At 44.3% G+C, this 27,558-nt stretch overlaps 1 protein-coding gene and 1 long non-coding RNA gene across 2 annotated transcripts in view; one reads left to right on the forward strand and one right to left on the reverse strand.

Annotated features, from left to right (window-relative positions):
- Positions 1-4,432: 4,432 nt before the first annotated feature.
- LOC138674103 (uncharacterized) lies at positions 4,433-4,945 on the reverse strand. Its single transcript, XR_011320484.1, has 2 exons — positions 4,657-4,945; positions 4,433-4,524 (listed from the first exon to the last, which is right to left on the reverse strand). It is a non-coding gene; the product is annotated as an uncharacterized lncRNA (long non-coding RNA).
- Positions 4,946-7,906: 2,961 nt separating this feature from the next.
- The window catches only part of LOC138676062 (ADP-ribosylation factor-like protein 8B-A), a 59,293-nt gene continuing 39,641 nt past the window's right edge, over positions 7,907-27,558 (forward strand). Inside the window, exons 1-4 of the mRNA XM_069764908.1 lie at positions 7,907-8,170; positions 8,843-8,923; positions 19,177-19,250; positions 26,993-27,086. Of these exons, the coding sequence (XP_069621009.1) occupies positions 8,048-8,170; positions 8,843-8,923; positions 19,177-19,250; positions 26,993-27,086 (372 nt within the window). The 5' untranslated portion in view covers positions 7,907-8,047. The remainder of the gene's footprint in view (positions 8,171-8,842; positions 8,924-19,176; positions 19,251-26,992; positions 27,087-27,558) is intronic.

Consider the following 27,558-nt stretch of genomic DNA (forward strand, 5'->3'; position numbering starts at 1 on the left):
CAGGGTCACACGAGTATATAACACAGCCAAATGCTATGAGATTAAACATTGTATAGCACTCGGACCAGTGTTATTCTATGGGGCAGCTCAAATCTGCAATTATTTTCTTATTACAATTCGGCATGAGAGAACAATTGCAGCGTGCTGCGAATGGCAGTGAGAATCAGATCACACTCAACCATACAAGTCTCTAGATGTGTCTGACATATCGGACTGCACTCGGATGTCAATCCAGTGCAGTAAAATATACGCCAAGACAGGCAATAGAGGAGATGGAGAAATGACTTTTTCCGTCTCCTCCGCACCTGTGCTGCGATTCTGTAATGCGAGAGGAGCACAGACACTTGGCTCACTCTCGCAACAGAGCTGGAGCCAAGTGTCATTAGCATATTACATCCAATGCCATCGTATAGGGTGCTATATGATCGTCTGATTCCAGCCTAAGGCAAAGTATTTATAGTAAAGACACCCAGACCTGGTTTTATACTGTATAGTATTTCCACATCCAGTTTTATCACTTTGCCACTGCAATGCACCAAAAACAAGAAAGCAGCTGGCAGATGTGATGGGGTTAATAGCCCTAACCTATCCCAATCTAAATCAATGTACCACTTTGGAAACTTGTTAAAAATTATACCAGTCTTTGCTCTTCATTATACACTGAACGACTAATCCCAAGGTAAAACAATAGCAGCATGGTCTCTGAAGTACATGTCAGGGCTTCAGAAGGCATGTGCTGCCCTTGGCTCTGAGTAAACCCAGAATATCATTTTCACCAATTTGCAAAATTGGACATTAGAAGGTCTTAGATTTACAGATAATTTTTGCATGGGAGGAGGCACTCTGTTACTAGGCTATAACCAGACCATAACATAACTACTGCATGACTGAGGTGGGTGTAGTAATACATGATGTAAGGCCATCAAATTCACAGTCTTTGCTCACTGTCAACAAGGGAAGAAAAACAAAATAAAAATGTATGAGCTAATTAGAAATAAAATGTGTGGCATAATTAATAGGTCATCACATTGCTAGAAGATAGGACACACTAATAAACAAGGTTAACTAGAATGTAACATATTTGTCACAGTAACTTAGCTGTAACTTATAACTTATCCGTGGCATCAGGGTCAGTTTTCTTGAAACATCATACACAGGTGATTCTCACAAAATTAGAATATCATCAAAGAGTTAATTTATTTCAGTTCTTCAATACAAAAAGTGAAACTCATATATTATGTAGAGTCATTACAAGCAAAGTGATGTATTCCAAGTGTTTATTTCTGTTTAGGTTGATGATTATGGCTTACAGCCAATGAAAACCCAAAAGTCATTATCTTAGTAAATTACAATTAACAAAAAACACCTGCAGAGACTTCCTAAGTGTCCAAAAAGGTCCCTTAGGCTATTTCAGTAGGTTGTACAATCATGGGAGACACTGCTGACTTGACAGATGTCCAGAAGGCAGTCATTGCCACACTTCACAAGAAGGGTAAGCCACAAAAAGGTCATTGTTAAAGAAGCCGGCTGTTCACAGAGTGCTGTATCCAAGCATATTAATGGAAAGTTACATGGAAGAGAAAAGTGTGGTAGAAAAAGGTGCACAAGCAACCGGGATAACCGCAGCTTTGAAAGGATTGTTAAGAAAAGGCCATTCAAAGATTTGAGGTCAGATTCACAAGGAGTGGACTGCTGCTGGAGTCATTGTTTCAAGAGCCGCCACACAGAGATGTATCCAAGACATGGGCTACAAGTGTCACATTCCTTCTGTCAAGCCACTCATGACCAATAGACAACGCCAGAAGTGTCTTACCTGGGCCAAACTCGCCTGACCTTAACCCCATAGAGACCCTATGAGATATTGTCAAGAGGAAGATGAGAGACACCAGATCCAACAATGCAGACGAGCTGAAGGCTGCTATCAAAGCAACCTGGGCTTCCATAACACCTCAGCAGTGTCACAGGCTGATCACCTCAATGCCACACTGCATTGATGCATTAATTGATGCAAAAGAAGCCCCAACCAAGTATTGAGCGCATTTACTGAATGTACATTCCAGGAGGCCAACATTTCGGATTTTAAAATAATTTTTAAAGCTGTTGTTATAAAGTATTCCAATTACTGAGATAATTACTGTTGGATTTTCATTGGCTGTAAGCCATAATCATCAACATTAACAGAAATAAACACTTGAAATAGATCACTCTGTTTGTGATGACTCAATATAATATACTAGATGGTGGCCCGATTCTAACACATCAGGTATTCTAGAATATGCATGTCCACGTAATATATTGCCCAGCGACGTAGTATATTGCCCAGTGACGAAGTATATTGCCCAGCCACGTAGTATGTAGCCCAGCCACTGCGGTGGCGCAGTGGTTAGCACAGCAGCCTTGCAGTGCTAGAGTCCTGGGTTCAAGCCCCACTAAGGACAACATCTGCAAAGAGTTTGTATGTTCTCTCCGTGTTTGCGTGGGTTTCCTCCGGGTTCTCCGGTTTCCTCCCACATTCCAAAAACATACTGATAGGGAATTTAGATTGTGAGCCCCAACAGGGGACAGCGACGATAATGTGTGCAAAACTGTAAAGCGCTGCGGAATATGTTAGCGCTATATAAAAATAAAGATTATTATATTGCCCAGTGACGTAGTATACAGCACAGAGCCACGTAGTATATTGCAGTGACGTAGTATACAGCACAGCCACGTAGTATATTGCTCAGCCACGTAGTATACAGCAGAGCCACGTAGTATAATGCACAGCGACGTAGTATACAGCACAGAGCCACGTAGTATATTGCCCAGTCACGTAGTATATTACCCAGTCACATAGTATACAGCACAGAGGCACGTAGTATATTGCCCAGTCACGTAGTATATTGCCCAGTGACGTAGTATACAGCACAGAGCCACGCAGTATATTGCCATCACGAAGTATATTGCACAGCGACGTAGTATACAGCACAGAGCCACGTAGTATATTGCCCAGTGACGTAGTATATTGCCCAGCCACGTATGTCACAGGTTAAAAAATAAACATACTCACCTAACGATCCGAGGGCCCCTTGTAGTCTAACATACTCACCATTCTTGTCGCTGCTCCTCAGCGTCCCGTCTCTCCGCCTCCTGGGATCCAACGGCGCTGTGTCGATGGGCGCGCGGCTACAGCCATCTTCCGTTCCCAGGATGCATTGCGAAATTACCCAGATGACTTAGCGGTCTTGTGAGACCGCAGGTCTTCTGGGTAATTTCGCAATGCATTGCTGGGAAAGGAAGATGGCGGCAGCCTCGAGCGTCTCAGCGGACAATGGAGGGTGAGTATAGCAGGTTTTTTTTTTACTATTTTTAACATTACTTTTTTTTTTACTATTGATGCCGCATAGGCAGCATCAACAGTAAAAGGTTAGGGACACACAGGGTTAATAGTGGCGGTAACGGAGTGCGTTACCCGCGGCATAACGTGGTCCGTTACCGCCGGCATTAACCCTGTGTTAGCGGTGACCGGAGGGGAGTATGGAGCGGGCGCCGGGGATAGTGACTGCGGGAAGCATGGAGCGGAGCGCCGGGGACACTACGGGGAGTATGGACCGGAGCGCCGGGGACACTGCATAATTAATAGGTCATCACATTGCTAGAACATATGACACTCTAATAAACAGAGTTAACTAGCATGTAACATAACATATTTGTCACAGTAACTTAGCTGTAACTTATCGGTGGCATCGGGGTCAGTTTTCTTGAAACATATACAGGTGCTTCTCACCAAATTAGAATATCATCGTACAGTTCATTTATTTCAGTTCTTCAATACAAAAAGTGAAACTCATCTACTATAAAATTGTCTAAGGGTCACTAGATGGGGTGCGCATGCGCAGTCGCTGGACGAACCCATATCGCGGTCATGTGATTTGGGCGGTTCTGGGGTGGCACGCCTGCGCTCCTGTGCTATGGCTGACACTGTGGGGGAGTGGCGGTCGCGTCATCGCTGGGCTCACCCGTGTCACATTATCGTGATGCGGGTTGGCCCCGGTTGCGGTGCGCCTGCGCTCTCGTGCGGTGGTTCACGCTGTGGAGGAGTGGCAGATGCGTCGCTGCTGGGCGTGCCCATGTTGCGGTCACGTGATGTGGGTGGTCCTGTGCTGTGACGCGCGTGCGCTCTCATCGGGCGGCTCTTGGGAGATCTGCGACCCAGTGGGGGAACAGGTGGATGATGCAGAGGCATGATGCAGGTACGGATGTACTATGTAAGTGTCCCCGCAGTGTCCCCGGCGCTCCGCTCCATACTCCCCGCAGTCAGTGTCCCCGGGATATGGGGTAATGAAGGGTTAATGCCACCTTGCTATTGTAAGGTGACATTAAGCCTAATTAATAATGGAGAGGCGTCAATTATGACACCTATCCATTATTACTTGGCACTCAACTAGGTGGATAGTGATAATAAAGAAAATATTTTTATTACTTGAGTAGCAGTCCAGCAAAATAAAACGTTTCGGTCAAATAATCAGACCTTCTTCAGTAAGGCTGCATAAATAACATAACATGACAATTACAATGTCGAAAAGATATTAACAAAAAATTAAATCTCACAATATGGATGTGTGATGGGTAGGAAGGAAGGGAAGAGAGGTGGGAAAAAGGTACATTTTTACATACCCGACTGCTGATGTGTGGATGCTTAAGGCACTGATATATGTAAAGAGGCTCCTTATGTTGGAAGCTATTTGGAACCTCAAAGGAAGAGCCAATGTCCTAAAATAGCGAGAAGGATATAAGAAAAGGATGTGCCATATATATGGGAGAAGGAATATATTTATATACTAACCGAATAGATGAAAATAGAGGTATATATACCATCCACACTAGATATGTAGATAGATTAACTGAAAAATATGCAAAGGAATGTAGATAATGAGATCCTGGTACTAGACCCTTGAAAAAAGAAAAAGAACTCTCACCTATAATGTATAAAGGAAAGGAACACTAGGGTAGTTCTGGTATATGTAGAGATAGGATGTAATCCAATCAATAGACTATAAAAAGAAGAGGAGAAAATAATTCTAAAGCGGTCATAGCAATGGGGAATTCTATAAAACATAGTGATTCTAACCTTGGAGTAAAGTGGTCTAAGCCACAGTATAGAATAGGAGCAGCGATGACCTGAGTAGTGAAAATAATATAAGTAAAAATATAATAGACAGGTGAGAGATCTAATCAGAGGAGGGGGTAAACCAAGCTCACCTAATGCGCAAGGATACATGGATAGGGTTCCATAGAAAACTGTCACTACAGGAGGGCTCCTAAACAATGGCAAAAAGTCAGTAAGGCACTAAACAACCAAGGGGGCTAAGAGAAGATATATTTATATCGCTTACCGGAATAAGACAGGCAGAGGGAGTACATCAACGCGGTGTCCACCGCTGGTTGAATGCTCCATGTCTAAAAAGACCGGCTTAAATAATTGTAATTGTCATGTTATGTTATTTATGCAGCCTTACTGAAGAAGGTCTGATTATTTGACCGAAACGTTTTATTTTGCTGGACTGCTACTCAAGTAATAAAAATATTTTCTTTATTATCACTATCCACCTAGTTGAGTGCCAAGTCATTTACTTACTATTTGATTACTGGTGTGGGAAACCTCTCTTGAGCACCGACACAGCTGTGCCACGATATACTCTATTACCTATCCATTATTAATCCAATTGTAGTAAAGGGTTAAATAAAACACAAACACATTATTTAAAATTATTTTAATGAAATAAAAACAAGCTCCCAGGCTTTCTAGGAAAGTTCCCACGATCTATGAACATCCAGCAGAGGGCGCCTCACCGCAAATGAAGCTAAATATAGCTCATTGATCTATATTTAGCCTCATTCCCCGGGGTTTTGCAGCAAGGAGCAGCCTGCAGTAGCGGAACTCCTTGCTGCAAAATGTTTTAACCCCTTCAGAAGGATTTACATCGTTGGACGTTACAGATCTGCGGAGGGTAAGTATATTGTTGGTTTATTATGTTTTTTTACTTACAGAACGAGGGTCTTCAGTGACTGGATTGGGCGTAGAATAAAATACTCCAACAACCATTGTTTTTATTTCATTAAAATAATTTTAAATAATGTGTTTGTGTTTTATTTAACCCTTTACTACAATTGGATTAATAATGGATAGGTGTCATAATTGACGCCTCTCCATTATTAATTAGGCTTAATGTCACCTTACAATAGCAAGGTGGCATTAACCCTTCATTACCCCATATCCCACCGCTACACGGGAATGGGAAGAGAGTGGCCAAGTGCCAGAATAGACGCATCTTCCAGATGTGCCTTTTCTGGGGTGGCTGGGGGCAGATATTTTTAGCCAGGGGGGGGGGCCAATAACCGTGGACCCTCTCCAGGCTATTAATATCTGCCCTCAGTCACTGGCTTTACTACTCTGGCGGAGAAAATTGCGCGGGAGCCCACGCCAATTTTTTCCGCCATTTAACCCTTTATTTTAAGAGCTAGAACGGCCAAATTTTGCAGATACACTCTACTGACATTAGTAGTGTGGAATCTGCAAAAAAAATGGAGAGAAGACATGGTTTACTGTATGTAAACCATGTCTCAAATCATGTCGGGTTTTAGGAAGGAGAAAGAAAAAGCCGGTAATTGAATTACCGGCTTTCAAGCTGTATAGCGCTGGAAAAAATAGTAATATATATACATATATGTGTCTACTGACATATATATATATATATATATATATATAGACAGTATATATATATTTGTTTTTTTCTTTTTGGGACACATGGATCACTTCTATAGCGGTATGTTGGTTTTGCAAGCCTGCGAGAAAACCACGTAGTACGGATGCCATACGGATTACATACGGAGGATGCCATGCGCAAAAAACGCTGACACACCCTGCCTACGGAGGAGCTACGGACCACTATTTTCGGGACTTTTCAGCGTATTACGGCCGTAATATACGGACCGTATTTTCATACGCTGAGTGTGAAGCCGGCCATAGAAGGGTTGAAAACGCTGTGATGAATCATGCTCTAGGATCAGGTTTTTTGTTTCAACTGATGTCAAAACAACATGAGTCGTCTGGCGTTTTTCCAAGTTTGTACTGCAAAAGTGGTGAGATGGAAAGAAAAATCACAATGGGGCATATTTATCAAGCTAAATGTGTACGAATCCTGTTGTATTTTGTTTGTAGACTCTGTATAATATAGGAGTTGCACTTTTTGTATTGAAGAACTGAAATAAATTAACTTTTTGATGATATTCTAATTTTGTGAGAAACACCTGTATGTAAAGGGCTGCAGAACATATGGAAAGCATGAGGTAGCCATCACTTGACTTTTACATGATTTACGGCGAAGAACCACCTGAGCACCAAGCGGTAGAAGCCCGGCTCCACGGTGAAAGTGACACTAGCCTCTGAAATAAATATGAGGGATTTATGTTGTGGCTTCTGCCAAAATGACATGAAGAATCTAGCGCTGCACAATTTGGCACGTGGTATTACTATGGCGGCCACACGCACCCATTGTACAGATACACTTCAAGGCTTCAACACTTTACAGTCAATGTTATAATAATCGTTTTGGAAACTGTTGAGACCGGAGGTAGTAACCATCTCTCCACATGTAACGCGAGAGACCGAGGAGCAGCCTCCAAGTGTAACGTGAGACCCCACGGTACGGCGCGGCACAGATTACCCAGCAGTCCGACCTAGCCACAATGCAGGGAGCCATCAGCCACCGCACCACCGCTACTGTCCCTCGCCACAATCCTCTCACATGACTGACCGACACTTTACGTCACGCTAATCCCGCCTATTTGCACGCTTAGCATCATGTGATGTGCTATCACGTGACTGCGTCATGTGCCTCCCCGCGGTCCTAACTTCCCATTACGATGCCGGGGCAGTGACGTCACGCTTGTCATATGACTTGCGGCCGCGCAGCTTTGTGCAGTAGCCGTCGGGTTCCGGGAGTCGGAGCGGTAAGGGCTGCGTCCTGCTCTCCTCGTCAGTGCACCGCTCCATAGCCGCCGCGCCATGCTGGCCCTCATCAACAAGCTGCTCGACTGGTTCAAGTCCCTGTTCTGGAAGGAGGAGATGGAGCTGACGCTGGTCGGGCTGCAGTACTCCGGGAAGACCACCTTCGTGAACGTGATAGCGGTGAGCTGCCGGCTGTGTGACCCCGGCGGGCGGTGAGCTGCCGGCTGTGTGACCCCGGGCGGGGGGTGAGCTGCCGGCTGTGTGACCCCGGCGGGCGGTGAGCTGCCGGCTGTGTGACCCCGGCGGGCGGTGAGCTGCCGGCTGTGTGACCCCGGGCGGGGGGTGAGCTGCCGGCTGTGTGACCCCGGGCGGGGGGTGAGCTGCCGGCTGTGTGACCCCGGGCGGGGGGTGAGCTGCCGGCTGTGTGACCCCGGGCGGGGGGTGAGCTGCCGGCTGTGTGACCCCGGGCGGGGGGTGAGCTGCCGGCTGTGTGACCCCGGGCGGGCGGTGAGCTGCCGGCTGTGTGACCCCGGGCGGGCGGTGAGCTGCCGGCTGTGTGACCCCGGGCGGGCGGTGAGCTGCCGGCTGTGTGACCCCGGGCGGGCGGTGAGCTGCCGGCTGTGTGACCCCGGGCGGGGGGTGAGCTGCCGGCTGTGTGACCCCGGGCGGGCGGTGAGCTGCCGGCTGTGTGACCCCGGCGGGCGGTGAGCTGCCGGCTGTGTGACCCCGGCGGGCGGTGAGCTGCCGGCTGTGTAACCCCGGCGGGCGCCGCTGCCGTCCCCGCAGGGCAGTGACCGCAGCCTCCCAGTGCTCGTGAAATGATCGTCTTTGTACCTTCCTCTTTTCTTGCAGTCCGGCCAGTTCACGGAAGACATGATCCCTACCGTGGGCTTCAATATGAGAAAAGTCACCAAAGGAAACGTCACCATCAAGGTAACTCCCTGCTCCGGGCTGCTGTCCGTGCACCGCCCGCCTGTGCGAATAATGTTTTCACTCTGATTAAGGCCAACCTCCCTGGCATTGTACGCTCCAGGTCCTGCCTGCTTCCTCTGTGAACAGGCTATGTGCGTATTTACATTCCCACAGGAGCAATACGTGGCCTATAAGTCTCCTCACACTCTGTATAAGGAGACAGGCCTCTCACCCTTCCTAACCTGATCTGCTTTTAACTGATGAGGGGCAAACACCCTAAACCAATGTCTACATCTGGAGTTTCTGGTTTGGAAAGCACAGTCGGATGGCCGTATAAATCGGATGTAGTGCTGGGCCTGGCCGTACTCTCTTCACCCAAGTGTGACTGCTGCGTATATATGGGGCGGTCGGGAGAGCCGCCGGCCTGTCCGTGCAGTGCATTCTAGTCTCATTCTGCGGCTGTCTGACTGCACACTTATCCTGAGTCATGGGGCGATATTGACTTTAAGGATTTCTACAACCAGCAACTACTTATGGTTCCTCCTGGTCTCGGCCTCAGGGAAGCAGCTTGCTACATGTCCCCTACTTATGGTTCCTCCTGGTCTCGGCCTCAGGGCAGCAGTTTGCTACGTGTCCCCTACTTATGGTTCCTCCTGGTCTCGGCCTCAGGGAAGCAGATTGCTACATGTCCCCTACTTATGGTTCCTCCTGGTCTCGGCCTCAGGGCAGCATCTTGCTACATGTCCCCTACTTATGGTTCCTCCTGGTCTCGGCCTCAGGGCAGCAGTTTGCTACGTGTCCCCTACTTATGGTTCCTCCTGGTCTCGGCCTCAGGGAAGCAGCTTGCTACATGTCCCCTACTTATGGTTCCTCCTGGTCTCGGCCTCAGGGCAGCATCTTGCTACATGTCCCCTACTTATGGTTCCTCCTGGTCTCGGCCTCTGGGCAGCAGCTTGCTACATGTCCCCTACTTATGGTTCCTCCTGGTCTCGGCCTCAGGGCAGCATCTTGCTACATGTCCCCTACTTATGGTTCCTCCTGGTCTCGGCCTCAGGGCAGCAGCTTGCTACATGTTCCCTACTTATGGTTCCTCCTGGTCTCGGCCTCAGGGAAGCAGCTTGCTACATGTCCCCTACTTATGGTTCCTCCTGGTCTCGGCCTCAGGGCAGCATCTTGCTACATGTCCCCTACTTATGGTTCCTCCTGGTCTCGGCCTCAGGGCAGCAGCTTGCTACATGTTCCCTACTTATGGTTCCTCCTGGTCTCGGCCTCAGGGAAGCAGCTTGCTACGTGTCCCCTACTTATGGTTCCTCCTGGTCTCGGCCTCAGGGAAGCAGCTTGCTACGTGTCCCCTACTTATGGTTCCTCCTGGTCTCGGCCTCAGGGAAGCAGCTTGCTACGTGTCCCCTACTTATGGTTCCTCCTGGTCTCGGCCTCAGGGCAGCAGCTTGCTACGTGTCCCCTACTTATGGTTCCTCCTGGTCTCGGCCTCAGGGCAGCAGCTTGCTACGTGTCCCCTACTTATGGTTCCTCCTGGTCTCGGCCTCTGGGCAGCAGTTTGCTACGTGTCCCCTACTTATGGTTCCTCCTGGTCTCGGCCTCAGGGCAGCAGCTTGCTACATGTTCCCTACTTGTGGTTCCTCCTGGTCTCGGCCTCTGGGCAGCAGTTTGCTACATGTCCCCTACTTATGGTTCCTCCTGGTCTCGGCCTCTGGGCAGCAGCTTGCTATGTGTCCCCAATAGAATATATAGGCATCCAGAAGAGTGGGGTCAGCCCTTGCTGCTGAGGACGCTGGACAGTAAGTAATCTGCACATTAGTTAAGTCCCTTTTCAGTCAGCCACTATCTTGCAGAAACCTTGAGACAGCGTTACACTTGATGATCCTCCTGCAGTGATTCAGTGCACATAGGGGGCTTTTTATTTTACTACTACTTAGTCTGTTAGGCTGCCTTCACACTAGCAGTATTTGGTCAGTATTTTACATCAGTATTTGTAAGCCAAAACCAGGAGTGGAACAAATAGAGGAAAAGTATAATAGAAACATATGCACCACTTCTGCATTTATCACCCACTCCTGGTTTTGGCTACAAATACTGATGTAAAATACTGACCAAATACTGCTAGTGTGACGGCAGCCTTAGGGGAGGGGTGAAAAATACAGAAGAATTTTTATTTTTTATTTTTTTAATTAAAGGGTAAGCTTACCCTGTTACCGAGTTTAGAATTTTATATTAAAATGTTTTTTTTTGTTTTTTTTTTTCTTTCACAATACAACCTGTATCCATTATTAAGTAGATCTTATAAGTGATGAGGCCGACATGCTTACTCTGAAAAGCAATGTCAAAATGACTTATGTTTAGTCTACATAGCACCATCACGTTCCGCAGTGCTGTATAGACATAAACATCACTGTCCCCATAGGGGCTCACAATATAGATTCTCTATTAGTATGTATTGTAGTTTGGGAGGAAACCCGTACAAACTCCTTGCAGATCTTGTCCTCTGGAATTTGAATCGAAGACCCTAGTGCTGCTAACCACTGAGCCACCGTGCTTCGATATTGAATAAAATGGTTCATGAATCCAAGTATATGCTATCTCCTTCCACCAGTCTTACGGCAGCAGCTTGTACTGTGCGGTGTGAGACCTCAACAGGAAAGAGGGACACTGAACAGCTGCCAGGTAGGCGGAGAATGCATTAATCATAAACGATTATGCAGTCGTGTCAAGGATTTCAAAGCTAGTACTGCCACCTTACAGGTCTGTGAACTATTTAGTAATGTTTGCAATTTGTATTGTGAAAGCTGTTGACCTAATTTAAATCTCTGGCTTGTTTTTGATCCTTATTGCCGAAAAGCATTAGTGCGCATGCGCCGGTGCACTATATCCCGGAAGTATTTAGCTGTGTTCCGGGACATAGTGCGCCGGCGCTCGGTCACTAATGCTTTTCGGCTTTGCCCGCAGTTGGGCAAAGCGTACTGCGCGTTGCGCAAGGCGGGATTGCATTGCACACGCGTGTACTATGGAGGAAACCTAATCAAATTCAAGACAATATTGCGGCCAGCAGGAAAGGAAGGGGTGCATGAAAGAACAGAAAACACCGCCCATCGGACCGTTAACAGAGCCCGCCAAATTCAGGTGACAGGTTCCCTTTAACCCTTTATACATTGAGTAGCATGGTGCTTGCTTGTCCACCTCTCCACTCATAGTTGTAACTGGTCATGCAGTGAGGACAAACCAGGAGCCCCAGACTCCTGTTATAATAATGATGATGGGTTCCATGTGGGGGGAAGAAAATAAACAGTTAGTCCAGCATCGCCAGAGATGGGGAAAAGGATATTTAGAACAGAATTTATTTGAAAAGGTTTAAAAACCAGGAAGTTCGTGAAGACAGATATGTAGCAAGACATCATGCCACAATTAAGAGCTTTCATTCGAAGGTGTCTGATGCATAGCTGTTTGTTTTCTATCTACATCCTGGCTTTAAGCCTTTTCAAATAGATGTGAATTCTTAAGTACCCTTTTCTTTAACTCTCTGGATGCTGGATTACCTGTTATTCCACCTAGGCTCACCCAGGAGCAGCAGCACCACCACCACACTGGTCTACAGGAGATTCTGCCTCCAGAGTGTGATGGCCGCTCTCTTCTCTCCTGATCTCACTGCAGAGCTGTGTGTGATTATAACTGATACATCTGCTGGTTCCTCTCAGCTTCCATCTCACAGACAGACAGGGTTGTAATACAGCAGAGCTGCAGCTGCTAACATGTTTGCTATGAGACAGTTCAGTTCTTTAGTTACATGTCTCACACTGTTAAAGCCCCCTTTTATTTATAATTGGCTCTGGGGGCAGATTTTCATGCAGATGGCTGTCCGGGCCATAGAGCTTACAGGTCATTTACATATAAGTAAAATGTGCATTTCTCTGGAATAAGACATCAGATCGCAGATATCAAGGTATTATGTTGTCCAGCTTCCTGTGACCTACAAGTACATATAGACAGCTTAGGAGGGTTGATCCTCATGACAAATATTCACTAAACTAGATTGTGGCCCGATTCTAACGCATCGGGTATTCTAGAATATGCATGTCCACGTAGTATATTGCCCAGCCCGCGTAGTATATTGCACAGCGACGGAGTATACAGCACAGAGCCATGTAGTATACAGACTTAAAATAAAAAATAAACATATACTCACCCTCCGTTGAAGTCCTGGCCCTGTGTGCGGTACATGTGGCAGCTTCCGGTCCCAGGGTTGGTATGGGCGCAGGACCTGTGATGACGTCGCGGTCACATGACCGTGACGTCATGGCAGGTCCTTGTCGCATACCATCCTTGGCACCGGAACCTGCCGCTTGCATGGAGCGGTCACCGGAGTGTCGCGAGGAGCGGGAAAGGCGCCGGAATGTGAGTATATGATGATTTTTTTTTAAAAATTATTTTTAACATTAGATCTTTTTACTATTGAGGCTGCATAGGCAGCTTCAATAGTAAAAAAGTTGGTCACAGGGTTAATAGCAGCGTTAATGGAGTGCGTTACACCGCGGCATAACGCGGTCCATTAGCGCTGCCATTAACCCTGTGTGAGGGCTGACTGGAGGGGCGTACGGAGCGGGCACTGACTGCGGGGACGAACGAGCGGCCATGTTGCCGCCGGACTGCGCCCGTCGCTGTTTGGTCGTGGGTGTTTTGCCACGACCAATCAGCGACTTGGATTCCATGATAGACAGAGGCCGCGACCAATGAATATCCGTGACAGACAGAAGGACAGACAGAAAGACGGAAGTGACCCTTAGACAATTATATAGTAGATGCATTTTTCAATTTTGGGCAACTCAACTTTTTTTTGTTCTTTAAATTCCATAAGTAACCACCCACTCTGTCTGCAGATTAACCTAGGTAACAAGCTGTACACTATAACATTAAGGCTGTGTGCACACGTTGTGGATTTTTCGCGTTTTGTTTGTGTTTTTTCGCTATAAAAACGCATACATTATGCATCCCATTGTTTAGAATGCATTCCGCAATTTTTGTGCACATGATGCGTTTTCTTCTGCAAAAAAAAAACGCATTGCGGTAAAAAACGCAGCATGTTCATTAATGTTGCATATTCTTCGTGTTTTTCCCGCTATGTAATGCATTGTGAAGCCCCCCCCCCCCCCTCCAAAAAAAAAAAAAAACGCATAGAAAACTCATCCGAATTTCCTGCAGAAAAAGTCCGGTTTTGTTCAGGAAAATTCTGCAGAAAATCCTGAACGTGTGCACATAGCCTACCAATTCCTTCTCTTGGGAATGTAGAGGATACATTGAAGCTGCATGTTTTTACAAGCCCTTTCTCATTTTACCTGAGCTTGACACAACTCATTTTTAAAGATTCCTGTATGAATGCATTTAGTCTTTAGGATTTAGTAAAGGTAGATGTGTGTGCATGGGTAGACCTAATGTTAACCCCCTCCCGACCTGTGACGCCACGTAGGCATCATGAAAGTCGGTGCCAATCCGTCCTATGACGCCTATGTGGCGTCATGGAGGGATCGCGTCCCTGCAGATCGGGTGAAAGGGTTAACTCCAATTTCACCCGATCTGCAGGAACAAGGGGAGTGCTACTTCAGCCCAGGGGGGGTGGCTTCCCTTACCCCCCCCCCCCCCCCCTTCCGTGGCTACAATCGCTCTGATTGGCACTTTCACTTTCAACAGCCAATCAGAGCGACTTGTAATATTTCACGTATGAAAACTAGTGAAATATTACAATCCAGCCATGGCTGATGCTGCAATATCATCGGCCATGGCTGGAAACTCTGATCTGCCCCCCACCGCCACCGATCTCCTCCCCAGTCCTCCGTCCTGTCTTATCTCCTGTCCGCCTCCCCCCCCCCCCCCATACTTACCAAGCCTCCCGGTGTCCGTCCGTCTTCTACATGGGCGCCGCCATCGTCCAAAATGGCGGGCGCATGCGCAGTGCGCCCGCCGAATCTGCTGGCCGGCAGATTCATTCCAGGTACATTTTGATCACTGTGATAGGTTGTATCACAGTGATCAAAATAAAAAAAAAAAATAGTAAATGAACCTCCCCTTTATCACTCCCATAGGTAGGGACAATAATAAAATAAAGAAAATATTTTTTTGTTTTTTTTCTTTCCACTAGGGTTAGGGTTAGAACTAGGGTTAGGGTTAGAATTAGGCTATGTGCACACGGTGCAGATTTGGCCGCGGATCCGCAGCGGATTGGCCGCTGCGGATTCGTAGCAGTTTTCCATCAGGTTTACAGTACCATGTAAACCTATGGAAAACCAAATCCGCTGTGCCCATGGTGCGGAAAATACCGCGCGGAAACGCTGCGTTGTATTTTCCGCAGCATGTCAATTCTTTGTGCGGATTCCGCAGCGTTTTACACCTGTTCCTCAATAGGAATCTGCAGGTGAAATCCGCAAAAAAAACACTGGAAATCCGAGGTAAATCCGCAGGTAAAACGCAGTGCCTTTTTACCTGCGGATTTTTCGAAAATGGTGCAGAAAAATCTCACACGAATCCGCAACGTGGGCACATAGCCTTAGGGTTGGAATTAGGGCTAGGGTTGGAAATAGGGTTAAGATTAGGCTTGTGGTTAGGGGTGTGTTGGGGTTGAGGTTAGGGATGCGTTGGGGTTAGAGTTGTGATTAGGGTTATGGCTACAGTTGGGACTAGGGTTAGGGGTGTGTTGGGGTTAGTGTTGGAGGTAGAATTGAGGGGTTTCCACTGTTTAGGCACATCAGGGGTCTCCAAACGCAACATGGCGCCACCATTGATTCCAGCCAATCTTTCGTTCAAAAAGTCAAATGGTGCTCCCTCCCTTCCGAGCCCTGACGTGCGCCCAAACAGTGGTTTACCCCCACATATGGGGTATCAGCATACTCAGGACAAACTGGACAACAACAACTTCTCTTGTTACCCTTGTGAAAATAAAAAATTGCTTACTAAAACATAATTTTTGAGGAAAGAAAAATGATTTTTTATTTTCCCGACTCTGCGTTATAAACTTCTGTGAAGAATTTGGGGGTTTAAAGTGGTCACCGCACATCTAGATTAGTTCCATTGGGAGGTCTAGTTTCCAAAATGGGGTCACTTGTGGGGAGCTCCAATGTTTAGGCACACAGGGTCTCTCCAAACGCGACATGGTGTCCGCTAAAGATTGGAGCCAATTTTTCATTGAAAAAGTCAAATGGCGCTCCTTCCCTTCCGAGCCCTCTCGTGCGCACAAACAGTGGTTCCCCCCCACATATGGGGTATCGGCGTACTCAGGACAAATTGTACAATAACTTTTGGGGTACAGTTTCTCCTTTTACCCTTGGGAAAATAAAAAAATTGTTGCTAAAAGATCATTTTTGTGACTAAAAAGTTAAATGTTCATTTTTTTTTTCCTTCCATGGTGCTTCTGCTGCTGTGAAGCACCTGAAGGGTTAATAAACTTTTTGAATGTGGTTTTGAGCACCTTGAGGGGTGCATTTTTTTAGAATGGTGTCACTTTCAGGGGTCTATATGGCTGAAAATACCCAAAACTGACTTCAAATGTGAGGTGGTGCCTAAAAAAAAAAAAAAGGTTTTATAAATTTCGTTGTAAAAATGTGAAATCGCTGGTCAAATTTTAACCCTTATAACTTACTAGCAAAAAAAAAATTTGTTTCCAAAATTGTGCTGATGTAAAGTAGACATGTAGGTAGGTAATGTTATTTATTAACGATTTTGTGTCACATAACTCTCTCGTTTAACAGAATAAAAATTCAAAATTTGAAAATTGCAAAATTTTCAAAATTTTAGCCAAATTTCCAATTTTTTTCACAAACGCAAAAATTATCGACCTAAATGTACCACTAACATGAAGCCCAATATGTCACGAAAAAACATTCTCAGAACCGCTAGGATCCATTGAAGCGTTCCTGAGTTATTATCTCATAAAGGGACACTGGTCAGTATTGCAAAAAAACGGCCAGGTCATTAAGGTCACAATAGGCTGGGTCATGAAGGGGTTAATGTCCCTGTAATTGTCCTTTTTTTTTTTTTTTTTTTTTTTGTAATGTTTTGCTTGGGAGCCCCTGAATATAGGTATCCTCATCTGATTTGTTCTGTGCAATAAGTAAGAATTCCAAGCGGGGAGTAAGTTATTAAGCTCTGAGCTCAACTTCAAGTCATATGATAGTGATTTCTGATCATGTGCGAGGTTCAGATGTCTCTGGCATCAGATAGCTGGCTCGGTTAACAAGCGTGCAGATTATTTTAAGAAGTATACATACAGTGTTGGTTTTTGCTATAGGCAAAGTTTAAATTATATATATATATATATATATATATATATATATATATATATATATATATATATATATATATTATATATATATATTATATATATATTATATATATATATTATATATATATATTATATATATATATATATATATTATATATATAATATATAATATATTTTTTTTTTTTAATTATTATACTGAAAAACCCGTCTTCTGCATTTATATGTGCCTGATCCTTGACCTTCAGGCTGCACTAAGATTTGACGCTCATATACCAGCCATTATCTTGGGCATGGCCATTGTTGAATGTCTAAACAAAACAATTTTTGTGTTTTTTTTTTTTTTTTTTTTTTTTAATTTTTCTTACTTTTTTTTTTTTTTCTTTTTTCTGGGTGATAACATTTTAAAACACTTTTTTATTTTTTTCTGACTCCTGTAGAGAAGCCTAAAAGGAAACTGTCAAATTGTGCTCCATACCCAGAGAATGCAGCGTTTTGATAATGCCACAAGCATGAACTACTACTATGTGTAAATCCGAAAACAAGGGCCAACACACTTGTTGGTATTTGGGTAATTTGCAGAAGTCCACGTACGCTGTGACTGTTCACAAACATAGCCTAGAATAAAAACCTAATGCGCAGGCATACTGCAGTAAGCACATCATTGGTACACCTTGTCGCACTGGGATGAATTTTACGCTTTTTTGATCAATCAGGAGGGTCCAGAACTCTAGTGACTCACCTTGCTGTGTGCCATAACATCAGATACCTAATGGCGCAGACAGACATGTGACACTGACAACAATCGCATCACAGTGCGTGGACTGGCCGGCGGCTCTTTTAATCTGAACGTGACAGCGTCATGTATTTCTATGCAGCTGTCATGCTCGGGTCAGGAGAGTCGCCGCCCAGTCCATGCACTGCGATGCGATCGTCATCCATGTTATACGTCCATCTGGCTGTTCCCTAAGTTAGTAAGTAGGAGAAGCCTCCCTAGTCCGCCTAAATGTTTACTATTGCTGACTTGTATGAGGGTGTCGGGCCAGTCTGTTTCTATCGGGTTAGATGGGGTAATGCAGCTTAGGCTGGTTTCACATTTGCATTCGGGGGCTTTGTGAAGCTCCACATACTTCTGCATGTGTCCTGCGTACCTATCTTTAACATTTGGTACGCAAGACATGCGGATGTGTTGTTTTGATGCGCCCGCCGACCGCACAAGACGTAACTTGTTGCGGTCAGCGGGCTCGTCAAAATAACGCATCCGCATGTCCTGCTTACTCAATGTTAAAGATAGGTACGCAGGACGCATGCAGAAGTATGAGGAGCTTAACAGAGGAAGTATACATCCCTCCGCAAAGCCCCCGAATGCAAATATGAACTTAACCTTAGAGTACAGGTAAAGTGGGGGCTTGTGGGAGAGTGTATGGACTGTGACAAAACTGCTTGAAAATACAGTTTTAATACAGATTTGATACGACCTCTCAGTCGTAAGTTCTGATGGGCTGTCTGCGGCATACTCAGGAACGGACACTGAGATTGCATTCGTACTAATTTAATCCTATGGTTCTGTTCACGATTGGAGCAGGAAAAAAAAAAAACTAACAAAACGCCATTGAGATTGGACTGGAAAAAAAAATGCAGCATGTTGTGATTTTATGCCAAATTTGGATTGTGCGCACCCATATAAGTCTATGGAGACATCACACTGCAATCAGATGTCACCTAAGTGCAGTGGGAGTCCCGCCATCAATGGAGATTGGGAAATTACTTTCTCAGTCTCTGCAGTAGTGTTGCAAACCTGTCATGCAAGAGGATCAGAGCACTGACACTGCCGCTGGCAGCAGAGCTGGAGCCGAGGCTCATTAGCATATCGCATCCGATGCTCTTTCATCAGATGTGATTGGCTAGTGGGACCCCGACTTTACACTATATAAGTGAAATAAATATATTGTGCCTATAAAATGAATTCCTTATTACTGTATTCATTCGTTTGTAGGTTTGGGACATTGGAGGTCAGCCAAGGTTTCGCAGTATGTGGGAGCGCTACTGTAGAGGTGTTAATGCAGTTGTGTAAGTAAGACACCATATTTGACTACGGTATATAGTATTTAATATTTGTCAAAATTGTTTTTTTTTTTTTTCTTTTTTTCATTCTCCTACTGGAATTTTGTCACTTGAGCCTTTTGAACAAAACACCTGAGGGATTAAACATCTTGACTTGGATTTTTTTATATTTTATCTCAAGCATTACATAAAGATGCTGCCAGTCAAAGTGGACCTGCTTATTGTAAGATGCTGTAACTGCTGGGGAAGGGGAGAATTCTCCAATTACACAAGCTGGATGAAGCAGTGCTCATGTTAAAGGGAATCTGCCACCCCAAAAATTGTATATGAGCTAAGCCCACCGGCATCAGGAGCTTACAGTTAGGTCCATATATATTTGGACAGAGACAACATTTTTCTAATTTTGGTTATAGACATTACCACAATGAATTTTAAACAAAACAATTCAGGTGCAGTTGAAGTTCAGACTTTCAGCTTTCATTTGAGGGTATCCACATTAAAATTGGATGAAGGGTTTAGGAGTTTCAGCTCCTTACCATGTGCCACCCTGTTTTTAAAGGGACCAAAAGTAATTGGACAGATTCAATAATTTTAAATAAAATGTTCATTTCCAGTACTTGGTTGAAAACCCTTTGTTGGCAATGACTGCCTGAAGTCTTGAACTCATGGACATCACCAGACGCTGTTTCCTCCTTTTTGGTGCTCTGCCAGGTCTTCACTCCGCTGGTTTTCAGTTGCTGTTTGTTTGTGGGCCTTTCTGTCTGAAGTTTAGTCTTTAACAAGTGAAATGCATGCTCAATTGGGTTGAGATCAGGTGACTGACTTGGCCATTCAAGAATATTCCACTTCCTTGCTTTAATAAACTCCTGGGTTGCTTTGGCTTTATGTTTTGGGTCATTGTCCATCTGTAGTATGAAACGATGACCAATCAGTTTTGCTGCATTTGGCTGGATCTGAGCACACAGTATGGCGGCTCTGAAGACCTCAGAATTCATTCGGCTGCTTCTGTCCTGTGTCACATCATCAATAAACACTAGTGACCCAGTGCCACTGGCAGCCATGCATGCGCAAGCCATCACACTGCCTCCACCGTGTTTTACAGATGATGTGGTATGCTTTGGATCATGAGCCGTACCACGCCTTCGCCATACTTTTCTCTTTCCATCATTCTGGTAGAGGTTGTTCTTGGTTTCATCTGTCCAAAGAATGTTCTTCCAGAACTGTGCTGGCTTTTTTAGATGTTTTTTCGCAAAGTCTAGTCTAGCCTTTTTATTCTTGATGCTTATGAGTGGCTCGCACCGTGCAGTGAACCCTCTATATTTACTTTCATGCAGTCTTCTCTTTATAGTAGATTTGGATATTGATACGCCGACCTCCTGGAGAGTGTTTTTTACTTGGTTGGCTGTTGTGAAGGGGTTTCTCTTCACCATGGAGATTATTCTGCGATCATCCACCACTGTTGTCTTCCGTGGGCGCCCAGGTCTTTTTGCATTGATGAGTTCACCAGTGCTTTCTTTCTTTCTCAGGATGTACCAAACTGCAGATTTTGCCACTCCTAATATTGTAGCAAATTCTCGGATGGGTTTTTTCTGTTTTCGCAGCTTAAGGATGGCTTGTTTCACCTGCATGGAGAGCTCCTTTGACCGCATGTTTACTTCACAGCAAAACCTTCCAAATGCAAGCACCACACCTCAAATCAACTCCAGGCCTTTTATCTGCTTAAATGAGAATGACATAACGAAGGGATTGCCCACACCTGTCCATGAAATAGCCTTGGAGTCAATAGTCCAATTACTTTTGGTCCCTTTAAAAACAGGGTGGCACATGTTAAGGAGCTGAAACTCCTAAACCCTTCATCCAATTTTAATGTGGATACCCTCAAATAAAAGCTGAAAGTCTGAACTTCAACTGCATCTGAATTGTTTTGCTTAAAATTCATTGTGGTAATGTCTATAACCAAAATTAGAAAAATGTTGTCTCTGTCCAAATATATATGGACCTAACTGTATCTACAGCATTCTGTAATGCTGTAGATAAGCCCCTGATGTAACCTGAAAGGTGAGAAAAAAACGTGAGATTATACTCCCCAGGGGCGGTCCGGTGTGGTCCGGTCTGATGGGCGTCGCGGTCCGGGTCCGGTGCCTCCTATCTTCATACAATGACGTCCTCTTCCTTGTCTTCCTGCCGCGGCTCTGGGGCAGGCTTTCCTTGTCTGAGAGGCCCGGCGCCTGCGCACTGTAGTACGTCTGCCCTCAACAGTTCAGACAAAGTGCGCCTGCGCTGGAGCCGCGGCAGGAAGACAAGAAAAGGACATCATTATATGAAGCTAGGAAGTGCCGGACCCTGACCGACACCCATCGGACCCGAAACTAACCAGGACCGCCCCTGGGTGAGTATAAGGCTGCCGTCACACTATCAGGATTTGGTCAGTATTTTACATCAGTATTTCTCAGCCAAAACCAGGAGTCGAACAATCAGAGGAAAAGTATAATTGAAACATATGCACCACTTCTGTATTTATCACCCACTCCTGGTTTTGGCTTACAAATACTGATGTAAAATACTGACCAAATACTGCTAGTGTGACGGCGGCCTTATATAACCTCTTTTTCTCATCTTTCAGGATGCATCGGGGGATTAGCTACAGCATTACCTGTACAGGCCCCTGATGCGTGTGGCCGTATCTCATATACGATTTTTGGGGTGACAAATTCCCTTTAAATCACTCTATCAATCTATGACAGTGGCATATAACACTCGCCGACAGAAACGCACGTCAATCCACGTTCACTGGCGTGTCCGTATCGTGCTCGCAGGGCGGATGGGTTGTCACGACAGCCGGGGGACTGCTGTTGCACCACTTTGTAATAAACAAGCGATTGGACTATAGCTGCTTGAAGGCCTCTGAGGGAACTATTAATTATAGTAAAAAAAAAAATAGCAAAACTATACACGTTTGGTATCTGCGCTCTCGTACTGACCTGGAGAATACTATTGCCAGGTCCGTTTTACCATATAGTGAAAATGGTCAGTAAAAAAAAAAAAACTAAGTGGAATTGTAATTTCACTGCAAATTGTTTACTCCACCCCCCCCCCCCCCCCCAGTATGCCATATGGTAAAATAAATAGTGTCATTCAAAAGTGCATCTCACCCCACAAAAAAAGCCTTCACACGGCTATATTATAACTTTACCCAATGTCAGGGGTTTTCTTGGAACCTACACTTACCACCTGTAGGTATTGATTATCTGATCGTTCATGCTCAAATCATGATGCCCCAGACTGCCCGTTCTTCCATACTGCAGAGTTACCATAATCGCCATCAGTCCTCATTCAGACATGTGTGTTCTACCCATGATTTTCACGGCTAGAGCATGTAGGCATTAAAATTTATGTGATTATTCACATGTCCATGTGTTGTGTTTTTTTTTTTTTTTGTTTTTTTCTTTTGTTTTTTTTCCCACGGACCATGTGTTGTTCTAAAACACGTAAGCATGTCCATTTTTTTTTTTTTTTTTTTGTGTGTGACAGAACTAACGAGAAGTGTTTAATATAAGTCTACAGCTGTGGCCAAAAGTATTGACACCCCTGCAATTCTGTCAGATATTACTCAGTTTCTTCCTGAATATGATTGCAAACACAAATTCTTTGGTATTATTATCTTCATTTAATTTGTCTTAAATGAAAAAACACAAAAGAGAATATAGCAAAAAGCAAAACATTGATCATTTCACACACAACTCCAAAAATGGGCCAGACAAAAGTACTGGCACCCTCAACCTAATACTTGGTTGCACAACCTTTAGCCAAAATAACTGCGACCAACCGCTTCCGGTAACCATCAATGAGTTTCTTACAATGCTCTGCTGGAATTTTAGACCATTCTTCTTTGGCAAACTGCTCCAGGTCCCTGATATTTGAAGGGTGCCTTCTCCAAACTGCCATTTTTAGATCTCTCCACAGGTGTTCTATGGGATTCAGGTCTGGACTCATTGCTGGCCACCTTAGAAGTCTCCAGTGCTTTCTCTCAAACCATTTTCTAGTGCTTTTTGAAGTGTGTTTTGGGTCAGTCCTGCTGGAAGACCCATGACCTCTGAGGGAGACCCAGCTTTCTCACACTGGGCCCTACATTATTCTGCAAAATGTGTTGATAGTCTTCAGACTTCATATGCCATGCACACGGTCAAGCAGTCCAGTGCCAGAGCCAGCAAAGCAACCCCAAAACATCAGGGAACCTCCACCATGTTTGACTGTAGGGACCGTGTTCTTTTCTTTGAATGCCTCTTTTTTTTTTTTTTTTTGTCCTGTAAACTCTATGTTGATGCCTTTGCCCAAAAAGCTCTACTTTTGTCTCATCTGACCAGAGAACATTCTTCCAAAAGTTTTAGGCCTTTTCAGGTAAGTTTTGGCTAAATCCAGCCTGGCTTTTTTTATGTCTCGGGGTAAGAAGTGGGGTCTTCCTACCATACAGTCCTTTTTTTCATTCAGACGCCGACAGATAGTACGGGTTGACACTGTTGTACCCTCGGACTGCAGGGCAGCTTGAACTTGTTTGGATGTTAGTCGAGGTTCTTTATCCAACATCCGCACAATCTTGCGTTGAAATCTCTTGTCAATTTTACTTTTCTGTCCACATGTAGGGAGGTTAGCCACAGTGCCATGGGCTTTGAACTTCTTGATGACACTTTGCACGGTAGACACAGGAACATTTCAGGTCTTTGGAGATGGACTTGTAGCCTTGAGATTGCTCATGCTTCCTCACAATTTGGTTTCTCAAGTCCTCAGACAGTTCTTTGGTCTTCTTTCTTTTCTCCATGCTCATTGTGGTACACACAAGGACACAGGACAGAGGTTGAGTCAACTTTAATCCATGTCAACTGGCTGCAAGTGTGATTTAGTTATTGCCAACACCTGTTAGGTGCCACAGGTAAGTTGCAGGTGCTGTTAATTACACAAATTAGAGAAGCATCACATGATTTTTCAACAGTGCCAATACTTTTGTCCATCCCCTTTATGTTTGGTGTTAAATTATATCCAGTTTGGCTTTAGGACAATTCTTTTTTTTGTGTTTTTTCATTTGAGACAAATTAAATGAAGATGATGATAAAGAATTTGTGTTTGCAATCATTTTCAGGAAGAAACTGAGTATTATCTGACAGAATTGCAGGGGTGTCAATACTCTTGGCCACAACTGTAAGGGTCCTTGAAAATCATGGAGCGCTCACGGATGGCATCAGTGTGCAGTCCGTAGTTAACATTGCATTTTGATTATGACCAACTGGTCTAAAGATGCAAACATTCACAGTTTAAAACTTGCTTATTTTTCAAAGTTTGTCAAATTTAAGATAGTTTGCTTTTATATAAAAACTAGCTGAAGAGCCTGGCGTTGCCTGGGCATAGTAAATATCTGTGGTTAGTTATAGCACCTCACTTCTCTTATTTTCCCATCATGCCGCTCATTTTCTCCCTCACTCCTCTCATTCCCCCCTAACACTTGTCATTTCAACCTCACATCTGTCATTTTCTGATCACTCCACTATTTTTCCTCACTCCTCTCATTTTGCACTCACACCTTTTCATTTTCACCTCATCACCTCAGTATATACATGTTTGTCATCTCCCTTATATATAGTATACATCTGTATGTCATCTCCCCTGTATATAGTATATACCTGCTGTGTGTCATCTCCCCTATATATAGTATATACCTGAATGTCATCTCCTATGTATAGTATATACAGGAGGAGATGACATACAGGTATATACTATATACAGGAGGAGATGACATACAGGTATATGCTATATATAGAAGATGACATGCAGGTATATACTATATGCAGGAGGAGATGACACTCAGATATATACTATATACAGGGGAGATGACACACAGGTATATACTATATACAGGAGGAGATGACATACAGGTATATAGTATATACCTGTGTCATCTCCCCTGTATATAGTATATATCTGAGTGTCATCTCCTCCTGCATATAGTATATACCTGCATGTCATCTTCTATATATAGCATATACCTGTATGTCATCTCCTCCTGTATATAGTATATACCTGTATGTCATCTCCTCCTGTATATATATGTACCTATATGTCATCTCCTCCTCTATATAGTATATACCTGTGTCATCTCTCCTGTATATAGTATATATCTGTGTGTCATCTCCCCTGTATATAGTATATACCTGTGTGTCATCTCCTCCTGTATTAGACCTCGTTCACACGTTATTTGCTCAGTATTTTTACCTCAGTATTTGTAAGCTAAATTGGCAGCCTGATAAATCCCCAGCCAACAGGAAGCCCTCCCCCTGGCAGTATATATTAGCTCACACATACACATAATAGACAGGTTATATGACTGACAGCTGCCGAATTTCCTATATGGTGCAATTGTTGTAGTTTGTCTGCTTATTAATCAGATTTTTATTTTTGAAGGATAATACCAGACTTGTGTGTGTTTTAGGGCGAGTTTCGTTTGTCAAGTTGTGTGTGTTGAGTTGCGTGTGGCGACATGCATGTAGCGACTTGTGTGAGATGAGTTTTGTGTAGCAACATGCGTGTAGCAACTTTTTGTGTGTCGAGTTGCATGTGACAGGTTGGTGTAGCAAGTTGTGTGCAGCAAGTTTTGCGCATGGCGAGTTTTGCGCGTTGCGAGTATTATGTGTGGTGCCTTTTGAGTATGTGCAAGTTTTGTGTGAGGCAACTTTTGCATGTGTTGCAACTTTTGTGCATGTGGCAATTTTTCCGCGTGTGCAAGTTTTGCGTGTGGCGAGTTTTTCATGAGGAGAATTTTGCACTTGTGGCGAGTTTTGCAAGAGCCTAGTTTTTGCATGTGGCGAGTTCTGCGCGTGGCGAGTTTTGAGTGGCGACTTTTGTGTTTTGACTTTTATGTGGCGAGGTTGGTGTATTTGTGGTGAAATGTGTGCTGAGGGTGATATGTGTTCAAGCACGTGGTAGTGTGTGGCGCATTTTGTGTGTGTTCATATCCCCGTGTGTGGTGAGTATCCCATGTCGAGGCCCCACCTTAGCAACTGTACGGTATATACTCTTTGGCGCCATCGCTCTCATTCTTTAAGTCCCCCTTGTTCACATCTGGCAGCTGTCAATTTGCCTCCTACACTTTTCCTTTCATTTTTTCCCATTATGTAGATAGGGGCAAAATTGTTTGGTGAATTGGAAAGCGCGGGGTTAAAATTTCACCTCACAACATAGCCTTTGACGCTCTCAGGGTCCAGACGTGTGACTGTGCAAAATTTTGTTGCTGTAGCTGCGACTCCTCCAACACTTTTCCTTTCACTTTTTCCCCATTATGTAGATAGGGGCAAAATTGTTTGGTGAATTGGAATGCGCGGGGTTAAAATTTCACCTCACAACATAGCCTATGACGCTCTCAGGGTCCAGACGTGTGACTGTGCAAAATTTTGTTGCTGTAGCACACACATTCAGCTTTATATAGTAGATATAGACCTAAATTTACTATGAACATAAAGCACAGTGTGCCAGGAGAAATATCATCAATCACTGGGATATGTAGAAACTTCACAGCATTATTCTCACAATGTCACACATGACAGATTAGAAAAATAGGGCTTGGCGACAAGGGCCAAAGTTGTCACTAATGGGTTAGCCAACCTCACAAAGTTATTGTCAAACTACTGATGAAGTCAAAAGATGTATGGCAATTTATCATAAGATTCTTTATTTTAATCCCCCCCCCCTTTTCTTTTCTGTAGGTACATGGTAGATGCAGCAGACTTGGATAAAGTGGAAGCGTCAAAATATGAATTGCACAACTTGCTTGACAAACCACAGTTGCATGGTATCCCGGTAAGTGTGTGTGCAGAAGAAATAATTATGTGTGTGTGTGTGTGTGCGCAGCTATAAGGCCACTCCAAAATATATGTAGAATAATGCACTCTTGCATTATAGTTCTGTATATATACTGTAAAATATGTGATTAGATCCTGTTCTCATGACACAGCCACAGTTTCGTCCAGTCTAATTATCAAAAACTAACTTGTAAAACCACTGTCTCAATAGAGAAAACAATGCACGTGAGTCACTCAGTTGTTGACACCCTGGGTCAGCTCCCAGAGGTGTAGATCCATCTCGTGTTTTGTTCTCATGATTGTCCACATACAAGTACAACTTGATCCTGTAGATGGTTTTACACTGATTTTATCCTCTGATTTTCTTAAAGTTTGTATTTTTGTAATCTATTGCAACCATCATATTACATAGCACTGTGTACTTAAAATTTCTCATTTTTTCCTTTCTAACCAGTTAATTCTTTTTTTCT

The sequence above is a fragment of the Ranitomeya imitator genome, chromosome 4, assembly GCF_032444005.1.
Source record: "Ranitomeya imitator isolate aRanImi1 chromosome 4, aRanImi1.pri, whole genome shotgun sequence".
NCBI lineage: Eukaryota > Metazoa > Chordata > Amphibia > Anura > Dendrobatidae > Ranitomeya > Ranitomeya imitator.